The 13295-nt window shown below is 45.0% G+C and overlaps 1 protein-coding gene across 1 annotated transcript in view; it reads left to right on the plus strand.

Annotated features, from left to right (window-relative positions):
• The window catches only part of LOC147708722 (uncharacterized), a 215784-nt gene that overhangs the window by 20667 nt on the left and 181822 nt on the right, over positions 1-13295 (plus strand). Inside the window, exons 5-7 of the mRNA XM_086925768.1 lie at positions 3127-3213; positions 6142-6217; positions 8192-8244. Coding sequence (XP_086781894.1) covers positions 3127-3213; positions 6142-6217; positions 8192-8244 — 216 coding nt within the window. The remainder of the gene's footprint in view (positions 1-3126; positions 3214-6141; positions 6218-8191; positions 8245-13295) is intronic.

Consider the following 13295-nt stretch of genomic DNA (forward strand, 5'->3'; position numbering starts at 1 on the left):
CCGGCGCCGATCCGCCATTTTGGGGGTTACGCCGCCCCAGAGCTGAGCTGAGAAGCGGCTAACGTGGCCGAGGCCACCGAAGCGACTGCTGCCCCTCGTTCCTGCAGGCTGGTAGAAAGGTCCGGACGTTGTCTAGTAGGGGAACCGGCGGGGGAGCGCCCCACCCTGTGCCACGAGTTCGAACGGCGGCGCCGTCGAGATGGAGAGGCCGCCGTGGCCTGCGATGAAGGAACATCTGCCAATCCCAATAGTTCTTTTGCCGCCTGAAGTGTGCGCACTTGGGCCAGGCGGTTCTGCCATCTGAAAATTATTCTGAAAGGGTGCCCCCAGGAGTAGGCGATCCCCCTCTCTTTCAGGAACGCTGTGATAGGTCGGAAGTCCCTTCGTTTTTGTAATGTAGAGGCGGCCAAGTCCTGGAATAGCTGTGGCCGATGGCCCCGAAATTGCAAAGTGTCGATGGCCCTGGCCTTTCGCAGTATCCTCTCCTTGAGTTGAAAATCGTGGACGCACACCAATATGTCGGGGGGAGGGCCCCCCCCTCGCCGTGGCAGGCCCACCCGGTGCACTCTGTCCATCCGTATCTCCGTCGTGTCCGCCTCATCTAGGACCTGGAGAAACAGCTCCCGTACGTAACCCCGGAGGTCTCCCGCCTCACCGTCCCAGGGCACCGCCCGTATACGGATGTTGTTCCTACGGGAGCGGTTTTTAAGGTCTTCCGTATGCAGTTGGAGGTCCAAATTCTGCTCGGTGAGGCGGATTATATCTTGCTGGAGCATATGAACGTCCGTGGCCACGCTCAGGTCCCTGTCCTCCAGGGTCGCCACCCTCTCACCTATGCCGTCCACGTCCCTCCGCACTTCCCGTAGGTCGGAGGCGAGTTGCGTCCTGAGTTCCGAAATATCGTCTTTGATAGAGGCAAACAGCTCCGACATGAAGGCCTTCGTCGCCGGGGCGTCTTCATCAGAGTGCCTTGAGGACCCACTCGCTCCAGGGGAGGCCGGTTGTTGGGAGGCCTTGTCCTTCCCCTGGTTTCGTTTGCGCTGCACTGTAGACATGGCGGTACACCTCGCCCTGTGCCGGCTCCACGTGGCCAAGGAAAGTAGCGGGGCCTGCTGTGAGCGTCTCCTGTATCCCAGGCGGGAGTCCCCGGAAGCTGCCGATCTGCCGCCTCGGTCCTCCGAGCCTCCGCCACCACAAGCGATAAATTGTAAATTGTTGTAAATTGTTGTGTCTTGTAAAGCGCACTGCTACCCGCAGGCCTCGTAGCGCTATAGACCGCTGGGGAACCCGTCCTGGCTTTCCCTGTGAGATAGTCCCTCCTGGGGGTCTCCAAGGTGAAACCAGGCATCCCCGGCGTTTGTGTGGGGCCGTTGTGGAGATGAGGCAAGCTAATGCCCAGAGTTGCCGAGTGTGATCCCTGGTCAGAGTAGGCACCGATGCGAGAATTATCAGTCCGCTGACCCTGGTCCAAGACCCTGCCGCGTCGGGAATCGAACCCTGGTCCCGGGCCGTTCTCTGCTCTCGGGTCTGCCGCCTCTAACCAGTGAGCCACACCTCTCCTGAAAATCGTGGACGCACACCAATATGTCGGGGGGAGGGCCCCCCCCTCGCCGTGGCAGGCCCACCCGGTGCACTAGAGTCTCTCCTGTGCCCCGTCGCCGTCCGGCTCCGTGCAGCAGCCCGGCCTGAGGCCCCGAAAGTTCAAGCAGGCCGCTGGCGCCACCCGCGAGGGGAGGGCCAGTCGATGGCGGTAGCAAGGAGCCACCGGTTGTTCAAGTGTCACTGCTTGGCCAGGGGTCGGTGCCCCACCTCTCCCAGGCGCGGTGGGGTATGAGCCGGGTCCCGTCGATAGGACCTCCTTCGTCCAAGCTCCGGTCCGATCAGCCGTCCGTCTGCTCCAGTGCCTGCAGGCGGATCTAGGCCCTCGACCACGCCGGGCCGCGATGGCTGGAAAGCCCGGGGTCTCACAGGCCGCGGGTTGCGGACGCTCTCGCAGGTGCTCCGGGGGTCACACCGCTCCGGGGACCCCGCCAACGTCCGCCGCTCTGCTAGGTGAACGTCTCCGCCACCGTAGGGGCTCGTGTGCGCCCCCAAAATCGTGCTGTTAGATGCTATGTTGGATCAGCGCCGGAGCGGCACGAAAAGGCGTCCTACTCCGCCGCCATCTTGGCCACGCCCCCCGTTCACAACTTTTTAATGTATAACTTATTTTTACTTTTTCTATAACCCCCATATTCAGACAGAAACATTATACATCTGGTTTTATTGTTACAATTGTACTTGATACCACCCATAAGAATTGTAATCATTGGCCCCTTCTAGGGATCCGGATCACTTCTTCCCTTTAACCTCCATCGTTGGACCAACACCTACCTTATTTTTCATGAGTTGGTTTATATACTTTGGAAAAGGTTTTCACATTTTTTTTAAATCTGTCCTTGTATGTTTTCTTAATAGCTATAGTTCACATGTGCCTCATAAATGTCCTATAGAAAACATCTAAAAGCTTGGGAACTTACCATATACACTTTGTAACATCCAATGTCACCCTCCCCCCAAGAGCAGCCTCATCAACAACTTCTATCTTAAGATTCTTATCAACTCTCCCCTCTGAGAATTCTGATCACCTTTCCTCTCCCTTTTGGGTATTTGCATCAAATCTCTTGGGATCCTGAACTTCACTTGCAACAGAAGATAATACTCTCCTACCTCTTGAGGATTCTCACCCTGTAAAGCTTCTGATCACGTCTTCCTTTGTGGTGATAATGATCACCTCTCCCCAGTCAACCACTGACCCCCTTGAGAAAGTGGATCGCCTGTCCAACACAAGGATCTAGATCACTTCAATCCCCTTGACTGCCTTGAACTTCTTTGCTGAAGATGGATCTTGATCCTGTCCTCTAATTTTTAAAGTGATGCTTATTCATCACTAGGAAGGGCCATGTCCCAAGTGGTGTCAGATGGCTGTGATTTTGTTGCTTAGTTGGTCAAGATCTGTTGTTTATGTGCAGTAATCATTTAATATAGTTGGAAATGAATGTGATAAATGAAATTGAAAGCCATATGGATGAGTGATCTCTTTCTAAAGGCTTCTCCCTTACTAATTTCATGTTCTTTTCCATTCAGCCTCTCGAACATTTCCTTAGAGCTGGTGTCACAAAAGCTTGCAAGGAGGCTTCTTTACCGGAAGGGTTTGCAGCACTGCACAATATGGTAGGGGATTTTTTGAGTAGACTCTTCTATCATGAAAACACTGTATCTTCTGAACAATAAAGATGAGCAGTTGGTGTGATGGACACAAATCCTGATTAGATAGTAGAGATGTGGATTCCACTCCTGCCCATTCACTGACACCTCTCATGAGAGAGCACTAAAAAAAAGTACCCTGTTATCTTTATCACAGACGGCTGACAATGCCACCCATTGTCTTTAAAAACCAAAGGAAATGAAGGACGGAGCATTGACAATACAAGCACTCACCCCCAGTCAACAGATCTGGGTTTAATCCATCACCGTTCTTTAGCCCACTCTGCCACCCCAGTTCAGACATGGCCATGTGCAAATCAGTCTGACCCTGTGCCTCATGGGAACAGTCCAGCCCGAACTGCCAAACCATGCCTTCCCTGGACCGGAAACAAGCTTCCGAGGACGGGTTTCTGGCATTTCAGTCGTCTTCAGCCCGACTTGCTTGAATCCAGTGGCAAAGTGAGCAAGGTACTCACGTCTGAGCATACCCTGCCAACTTATGGCGAACAAAGCGGTACAAAAGGGGGTGGTGATGGACGGAGCATTGACAATACTCAGTCAACTGATCTGGGTTTAATCCATCACCGTTCTTTAGCCCACTCTGTCACCCCAGTTCAGAACTGGGGTGGCAGAGTGGGCTAAAGAACGGTGATGGATCAAACCCAGATCTGTGGACTGGGTGTGAGTGTTTGATTGGTTCAGATGCATGATTCAAGGGTACAACAGGGTGTCAATGTGACACCCTGCTACCCTTGAATATGCTCCCACTATTACAGGTCCATAGGAATGAATGGGAAGGTATTTCTTATTACCAAATCGGTATTACCGAATCAGTAATAAGAAATATTAGCAAATCGGTACATTTTACCGATTTATTACCTACATCATATTTACTGATTCCTAAATACCGAATCGGTAAAATTCTGTATTTAGGAATCGGTAAAATGAGATTACCTACATCTAGCCCTGAGTTCCCAATTTATAATCATAATATCCTGTACAGTCTTTGTAATGATTGCTGTCACTGTAATATTAATTGTTGACTTTCAATAAAGATCTATTCCTTTCTAACTGGAAAAAGGCCAGTATTATCATAAAGAAGGGGACGTGAGTACTGATACTTCTGGAAACACTGTTCACAATTTGCAGTCTGCGATTCACTCTCATAAGAAGTGATGGGTTAATATTGTGCTAATGGCTAGGATCTGAACACTCATCCACTTGCCAGATTTGTATGGCCATTACCATACTGTTCACAATCAATATCTGATCCCAATCACTATAAGATGATGACAAGAAGGGGAACTTAAAAAAGGCATGAACACATGAATATTTAAATTCTCAGTGTTCATATTGAAAGCTTTTGCCTAAAACCGGTTTGCCTACAAGTTTAAGGTTAGTTTTTTTTTATAGAAGTTGCAAACCCAAATGTGCTAATGAGACTGGGTCAACAGCTTGGTGTGCAGAAGGAAAGATCTTGATAATCATGTCATATAGTCTGCCTCGATGTCTTACTTGCTGAGGAAGTTGACAACAAGGGCAAAAACTCAATTTTGCTAGCAGAGGTGTTAGACTTCTGCATAAATTAGCTTTATCGGGGGATCGCCTATGTATGTTGCTGAGGAATGCTCCTAATGGTGGTCAAGTCACTCAGGGTAGAGACTGACCTGTGTTCTATGCCAAGCAGATGAACAATAGTTTGTACTGTGAAATGACAGATGGAGGGTAACTTACCGAGGTGAAAAAAGCAAGTGTTTACACAGAAAGGTAAGTGCACACCTGGCAGAGTTAGCACTCAGTCCACCCGTACGAGGAGGTTGATCATGGGCAGTCTCAGCAAAGAGGTAAAAATACTTTTTTTTCATATTCTGGGGCAGCTTGTCTGAACTCCTTGGGCTGTCGGGTATTTCCATGAATAGAAGGTCTGCAGCAGCATGGTAGAGCAGGAGAGCTCATCAGTTGGCCTCAGCTCTACATTCACAAAGGTACTAACACCAGGCGCGACCGGCACAGGTAAGTGCGGTGGGACGGGCAGGTAAGGGGGGAAGTGGGCAGATGATGGGATAGAGAAAATAAAATAAATAAATAAATAAAACCACCTCGACGAGGCGATGCGGCGAGCGCAAGGTAAGCAGTTTTATTTATTTATTTATTTATTAATTTTACTATCACTATCCCGTCGTCTGTCCACTTTCCCTCTCGACCACCTGCTTCCACACCACTGCCCCACCACCCCACCACGGTTAACTGTGCCGGCTGCACCTCAATAACACAGCCTTGTTGAGGTGCGACTCTTGAGATGGAGGGAGCCTCCATAATATAAGCACATTCAATGTCAATTGCACAGCAGCATTTGTAACATTAAAAGTATTTACTCTGCCATTGCCTGAGACCAGCTTTTAAAAAACAGTGGCACACACACATCAAACTCACAGATGTATTTTCACCAAAATGCTCAGGGGTAGTGTTTTTGATATCTCAAACCCTTTGATCGCCCAACGTAATGATTGGGTTGCTCATTTGTTTAAGCATCAGCCCTTCAGCTGCTTTCTATTTTCCACGGTGGCCTCATTATGAGCTGGCTGCAAATTGGTTTGAGGACACCGGGTCCTGGAATCTATAATTCTTGAATGTTATCCCGCTTCAAATGCTGTCTATCCTGAGTTTTCCCTAGAATGAGAATAACAACTTGGACCCAGAGTTACCAAAATATTTGGGATAATAAATACGCATTTCGGCTCCTGAAAGAGAGCTGGGATTGTGAGGAAGGTCTTAACTACACACAGCTCTGTTATCCACAGTATCAGAGATCCTCTTGCTCTGCCGATTACAGTATGTGAAATCATAAATGATAATCCCCCCCCTCACTAAATATTGTCTTCTTTTCTTTGGCAGATCTCTGCCCAGGAACCTCTATCTCACAAAGGGCAAGCAGCTAAACAGACAGCAAATGAGCTACTCCTTCTGCTTGGTGAGTACAGGATTGGTAAATCCTCAAACCCCAATTATTTTTTAGTCTAAAAATGTAACTGTAATTGAAAGAGTGAACTTGTTCATTGGTTATTGTCTATTACTATTCTCCTTTGCTTCTGGCTGTGCCCTCCCCACATATCTCTATATTGCCTCCTTTGCCAATGCTTGTGCATTGCTAGTTCCACCTATGCCCTTATCACTGCTATTGCCAGTTTCTATCCATGCCTTGCTGATAAATCACATGAATGCATCTCCACTGTCCATGGATCCTCTGAACATTACCTTTGCTCTTGTCTCCAGGCTCATTCTGTTACTCATAACTTTCCTCAGAACCTTGCAAATGCTTTCTCTGTCGATGCATCTTCTACTCACGCTGCTGTAGTTCCTTTCTGTCTCTGCTTCCTCTGCCATGCCTCATCAGTAAACACTAATCACCTCCTCACACCCTGTGGCCATACATATTCCTTTTTTCTCATCCCTTCTTTCCTCTTGCCTGCAAACTGTCCATGCTCCTACACAATCCCTACAACAATGGCTGTTTATAGACACCTCCTTTGTTCATGTCTCCTCTCCTCATGCATGTGCCCATACATTCTCTGCTATTGCCTCCACTGCCTTACTCTTTACTATATCTGTTCAGTTGTATTTTTTAACAAGTATGATTTCCATCACAACTAGATTTTGAGGCTAAACAGGAAAGAGATTGCCAAAATTCAGTGCAATACAAACAAGTAAATCTTTATTTGTAGTACTTTGTCAAATGTGATGATGGTGAACATATTCTCAAACACTTATGACAAGGGAGGGCTTTGGACTGCTATGGTTTATCAGCCTGCATTTAGAGACCAAAATCTGATCTTTTTTGGCAGTCTGGTATATATCTGGGAAGCCTAAATTTGCAATCTTTATTCTCTACCTCTAGCCTTGTCGATCCAGTCTTTGGATTCCTATTTACCTGCACCTCAGTTTAAATCTAGATTTTACCCTGCCAACGAGCATCCTGGTTACAGGCCTCAATATTCATGGTTTGCATCTTGGCAATATATTTGTGACCATCAAGCAATAGGCTTAGGCTATGTTATGTTAATATGATTTATTATCGCGCATAAGTCATCCCACGGCTTCATCATCATTGAATTATTCTTTCCATATTGAGTGCCCAATGTTTTTGAAACTTTTGGAACCATAGAATAGGCATAGACTACCAAGCAGGAAATGATCTAGATTTGAATACCAGAAAACTGACTAACAGCATGTTTTTCAGTTCCAACAGTTGCTAAAAAATTTCTGTAGGTCTAGGTCCAGTCGTCCTAGCGAGAGGTTGTCTCTAGAATGTACCTTAGGTTCTCGACTTTGAGAACTGAAAGAAATCTTGCTATGTATGGATATTCCCTTGCTGGTATGATGTTCCTGAAAGGATGGCTTCTTGTTTACAAACTGATTTCCGATGCAGTCTCTTGGCATGAAGACCACTCGGTGCCCTTGTGTTTCCAACTCCTGTTGGTTAGCATTCTGGCCCTCCTCTTTTCTTTTTGAGGGTTTCTTATCATGCTACTGATCTCTACCTCTAGGTTTGTTTGGCCAGCAAATATGCTCTTTATAATATTCCGACTGAGAATTGGGCTGTGATCTCCTTAAAAAGACTAGGGTGCAATAGGGAGAAGACACTTCTCTGGATGCATGCCGCATCTTTATGACACTCATCTTGCTGCACTGCTATTCCAGGTCCCAATAGCTACTGTGTCTTATAGTAAACACAGAAGACATTTATATAGTATGAATATTAAAGTTATTGTGAACAGGTGAGAAACATTTCCATGTATTGTTCATAGATTGTTTTACATTAAACCCTATAATTGGTGATGATCTGAAACCAAAGACAATAATTCAATCAAACAGTCTGATAGATGAAGGGCCTACCATCTGGTTAGAAAAGTAATTGCTAATTTTAAATATGTTTGCCTCTCTCTAGAGACAACTCAAAGTAAACTACTGGATGCAGGAGCTCAAGCGTCTGGTATTGAGGTAAGTAGCATAAGGCTGTGTCTCACCAGAGAGCCTTTGCCACAGGGAAGGGGCAGCAGTTTACAACATGTTTATCAGGATCTAAGATGCCTAATTTGTTTTATTTAGAGTGCTAATTTCCCGGTTAGCAGAAGGGTTATGTAGAGAGACAAACTGAATAGTTTGTTAGAGTTTCTATGGTGTATTAATGTTATGGAAAAAGCTCTAGAGCGTGAGTGTGAAATGCTTTTATGAGTACTCTCTTGACCATGCAGGTATTACAAGGCAGGTTTCTTTGTGTTTGAGATACCAACTGATACATGGACGAAAGCAGAAAGGAGTAACAATGTCAACACACCATGTGGCAACTAAAGAGGGATTCTGGGACTGCCCTTTGCCTGTGTGGGAGAGCTTCCTTTAAGTATTGGCCTGATGAAACACTTGTCATGTTTTGGTATCAGTCCAATGTATTTTGTGGTTATGTATATTTCTTGCTGTTCGAAATTGTTTTGGAGAGTGTTTAAAAAAAAAAAATCTTTTGTTTTGCTCCTTTACTGCTGCCATCATTATGGAGTGCATAAAGCTGCACTAGATCTTGTGAGTGATTGATTGAGGGGTAAAGTGTCAATTGCTTTGCTCAGTAATTTTTTTAAACTGCAAACACTTGCAGTGTTCAGAGTTTGGATTTTCTATTCTGACTTTATTATATGGCTTTTGAGAGCCCTCTTTTCAGGAGGGGCTGCTTTAGGGAACCTAAGGCCCCTCCATACATGACTGTGATGTTTCGGTGCAGAACCAAGCGCCTTTTTAATGCATTGCCAATGTTTCAACTTGGCCATGTGCCTATTGCATTATATTGTAACTGCATTTGTATAGCGCTTACTACCCTGATGAGGCGTCAAAGCGCTTTTTTGACGAGTAGCACGCTACTCCTGGACCCATAGGGGATTAGTGTTGAATTAGTATCGTGAAACATGCATGTAAATTTTAAGTGGTGGATAGGTTAAGCAGTTATTTGTTTTCGGAAGAATAGCAGAAGGATAGAAGAGGAAAAAGGGGTTTATATTTATATAGCGCTTGTTACCCCTGATGGGGTGTTGAAGCATGCTACTTCTGAAACCCATAAAGGATTAGTGGTGAATTAGTATTGTGAAATATGAAAGTAATTTGAGTGGTGGATATTACTCAGTTATTTGCTGTGTGAAGGATAGCTGAGGGATAGAAGGGGTAGAAAGGTTTTCATTCATATAGCACCTGTTACCCCTGATGCGGTTTTGAAGCACTTTTTTGGCAAGTGGCATGCTACTCTGGAACCCATAAGGATTAGTGTTGAAAGTTAGTATGGTGAAACAGGAAATTAATTTGAGTGGTGGATATGTTAGTCAGTTATTTGGATTGAGAAGGGTTGGGGAGGGGTTAAAAAGGGGAAAAGGTTTGCATTTTTATAGCACGTGTAACCCTGATGGGGTGATGATACGCCTTATTGCCAAGTAGCACACTATTCTAGAACCCATAAAGGATTAGTGGTGAATTAGTAAAGTGGATATGAAATTTGAGCAGTGAACATGTTAGTCTGTTATTTTGATTGAAAAGGATAGTGGAGGGATAGAAGAGTGAAGGATTTTTTTCTTTTTCTTTTGTTTTAGGTCATAGCAGTAGGAGGAGGCTTTGGGTTGAGTAAAAAGGGTTTTGGAGGGGAAGAGTCAGAGGGAAGAGTTTAGAAAGGTTTGTTTTGGGGATCGGTATAGTAAAAGAGGTGTCAGATGATGCAAGAAGGGGTAGAGTAGGAGAGAGTCTAGAAAGGGTTATTTTGGGGATCATAGTAGTGGTATGGGGTTTGGGATAAATGGGAGAGTGGATGTAGAGGATATATTGATAGATTTATAGGTTAGAGATAAGGTAGTGCATTGGAAAGAGTAGTAGAAAGAAGTTTGAGATGAGTCAGAAAGTTGGGCTAGAAGATATATTGAGAGAAGTGTAGGCTGAGATATAGGGTAGTGCATAGGAAATACTAAATTCGAAGAAAGTGATAAATATATAGATCCATAAGTACATTGAAAGTATATAGATGCATAAAGGAGGTAAGTATATGTAGATTAAAGCTATTGATAGAGGTACAGGATGAGAAATAGGGTAGTGCATTGGAGATGCTTTTTCAGGAGAAAAGTCAGACACACAGATCCAAGTACACGGAGGTACATCGATGCACAATTGAAGTAAGTACGTGTAGACCAAAGATAATTTTTTTAACAACAAAATTATTCTACATGTTTATACAGAACAATACACAAAGATAGGTACATACCTACAGTGAACATAAATGTTTATATACAGAGGGATATACTGTAAATTTCTGTTTGCTTATGGTGCTCATGTGGCTAAGACTCAATTCTTGAGTAGTTTTCTGAAGATAAGATGGTTGTGGGTGGATCTTATGTTGGGGGGTAATGAGTTCCATAGCTTGGCTGGTTAAACACAGAAGAATGTGCCACCTATGCTTTTTCTTTCTTGTATCTTGGGATTTTGAGGCGAGATGCCTCTTTAGAGAGGAGGTTCCTTTGTTGAAAGTGTTTGGTGATTATATTCCTGATGAAAAGTGGTCCCGTTCCATGTATTGCTTTGTGAGTGATACTAAGTAGCTTGAACATGGATCTTCGGGCAACTGGTAACCAATGCAGGTCTTTCAAGGCAGGTGAGATGTGGTCTCGCAGTTTGATATGCAAGAGTAGCCTGGCAGCCGAGTTCTGAATCAGTTGTAGTCTTTTCATGGTCGTTAAAGGTGATCCGTGGTAGAGGCTATTGGCTTAATCGAGTTTCCACAGAAAAAGGGAGACAGTAGCTCGGATTTTGTGTGGAAATCCCAAATGAGGGAAAATTTGTCGCAGGGTTTTTCTAGTGACAAAGCTTGATCTTGCTAGTTTGTCCACTTGGGCATTCATCGATAGTATAGAGTCCTTGGTAATTCCTAGGTTTCTTACTTCCTTTAATACTTTAGGCGGTGATCCTAGTTCATCAGGCCAGGCGACTATGTATTCTTCCAAGTCTTCATATACTTTTCAGACAGCACAGCTCAGAAACTGAAAGGTGTAACCTCTGCTCACTGCCAACTATAAATTATGCTGTGAGAAATGCTGAGTTATTGATATACATTGTACACAGTGCAAAATGCATATAAGCAGACACATGGTTCTCCGTTGTATTTTTATGACAACTATATTCATGTACAAACATAGCATAATTGGTTGTTCTACAGTGTTGAATTTCCTTTGATTCCCAACATGTATGATTCTGTTACATGACAACCCTGAAAAAACATGACATGGTATTTAAAAAGTTAACATATTTGTGTAGTGCCTATTTGCTTAGTAAAGTATATAACAAAACGTAACATAACATTACATTGGATTGACATTTAGGAGATATACACTCATGGGAGCTTACAACTTAGGGGGCTTAAAAACCACATGTTCTACCTGGCCCAGGGTGCTGATAGGTATGACTGCTGCATGCTTTATGGGGTCATATATTGCCTACGTGATGTAGCCATTATACTTCTCACATGTGCCACTGTCTCCAATAAGGCTGTTTGGGCCAAAAGGGGGGCAGCACAGACCACAGACTAGCTTGTTCGTGTGAAACAGGCTGCTTTATTGGAAACAGGCTCACCTAGCATACAAGTTCCCTTGGCCTGTGACGTACAAAACAAAACCTCACTAAATATTGTCTTCCTACTTTACCCCCCACCCCCTCCCCTAAACATGTTCCCCCTGCAACAATTATAAAAACAACTTGCAATTTCCTAACCTTTCTACAACTAACTAGGTAAACTTCTTATGTTCTTTCATAACTGTAACTATACATCATTATACCAAAACTGACCTAGGAAAAACGCCCCAAAGAAATATAGCGTACCAATCCAGCACTTGTTCCAGCGACAACACCAATACAAAATCCCCCCCCCCCCCGATGCACCTGCTCCCAAGAAAACTACCTTGCTGAAAAAGTAATGAGATTTCCAACAACAAACCCCGCAAAAACCAACCAGAAGTTCGTTCCCTAGGGAGGGGGGGCGGGACAAAGCTAAACTGTCCAGTGTCCTCCCTGACCGGCTATTGTGTCACAAACACCAAAATGGTGGCTTGTGACACAAGATGACCGGTTATAAAACCCCCAAGCGCAAAACTAGCCCAACCCAAGCCCAACATGCTGAAAGCAAGCCCAATGGAGCCCAACCAGCCCAATGGGCTCTGGCTGCCAAGCCCAAATCTAGCCCAGCCCCAAGCCCAACAAGCCCAACGCCAGCCCAATGGAGCCCAACCAACCCAGTGGGCTCTGGCAGCCCCCGCCCCAAAAACCCCTGGGTGGGGGGGGCAGGCCTCCCGCTGGTCGGCCACCCCCCCAAAGCCCAATTCTCTGATGTGGCTATTCATACTGGTCCTGCCTCCTTATAGCTGCATTGTTACATGCTGCTAACCGCACAAGGCCATTGTTTCCCTATGCTGCCTAAGTGTTGCCACTGCCACATTTCTGTCGTTGTTTGATTTGTGATGGACAACACAAAGCTCTGTTTACTGGCCATCTTCAGATACCGTATTGTTTTTAGACATTTCTTATCCTCATTTGTTTGAATTTGTATACATCTGTAAAATCTGCTTGACTCTCACATGTTTATCTCCCTGGATTTGCTTTCAGCACTTTAAATTGGCTGCTTGGAGCAAGCTCTTTTTATTAGGGAATGGTTGAAACTGCAGCTGTTTGTAATACCTATTATTACCAATGTTTCAAAATATACATAGAGCAGATGTTGGCTTCACCCAATAGAGTACTTCTCTTACACCTCAGAGTACAGTTGTTTAGTGTATTATTCTGCTTCCTATGCAGTGTTGAGTGTTTTACATATCAAACATGCACTATATCATGCAGTGGCAGCCGGCATGGATTGGGGGAAGAAGGAAGGGGAATGTAAAAAAATGTAAATAAAAACCAGTAACCTTATCGCCGCATCCCACCTCTCTGCTCTGTATCTGTCTGTTGGAACAGGAACCAGGAAGCACACCCAGGCTTTCCTGACC

The sequence above is a fragment of the Lissotriton vulgaris genome, chromosome 6 (assembly GCF_964263255.1).
Source record: "Lissotriton vulgaris chromosome 6, aLisVul1.2, whole genome shotgun sequence".
NCBI lineage: Eukaryota > Metazoa > Chordata > Amphibia > Caudata > Salamandridae > Lissotriton > Lissotriton vulgaris.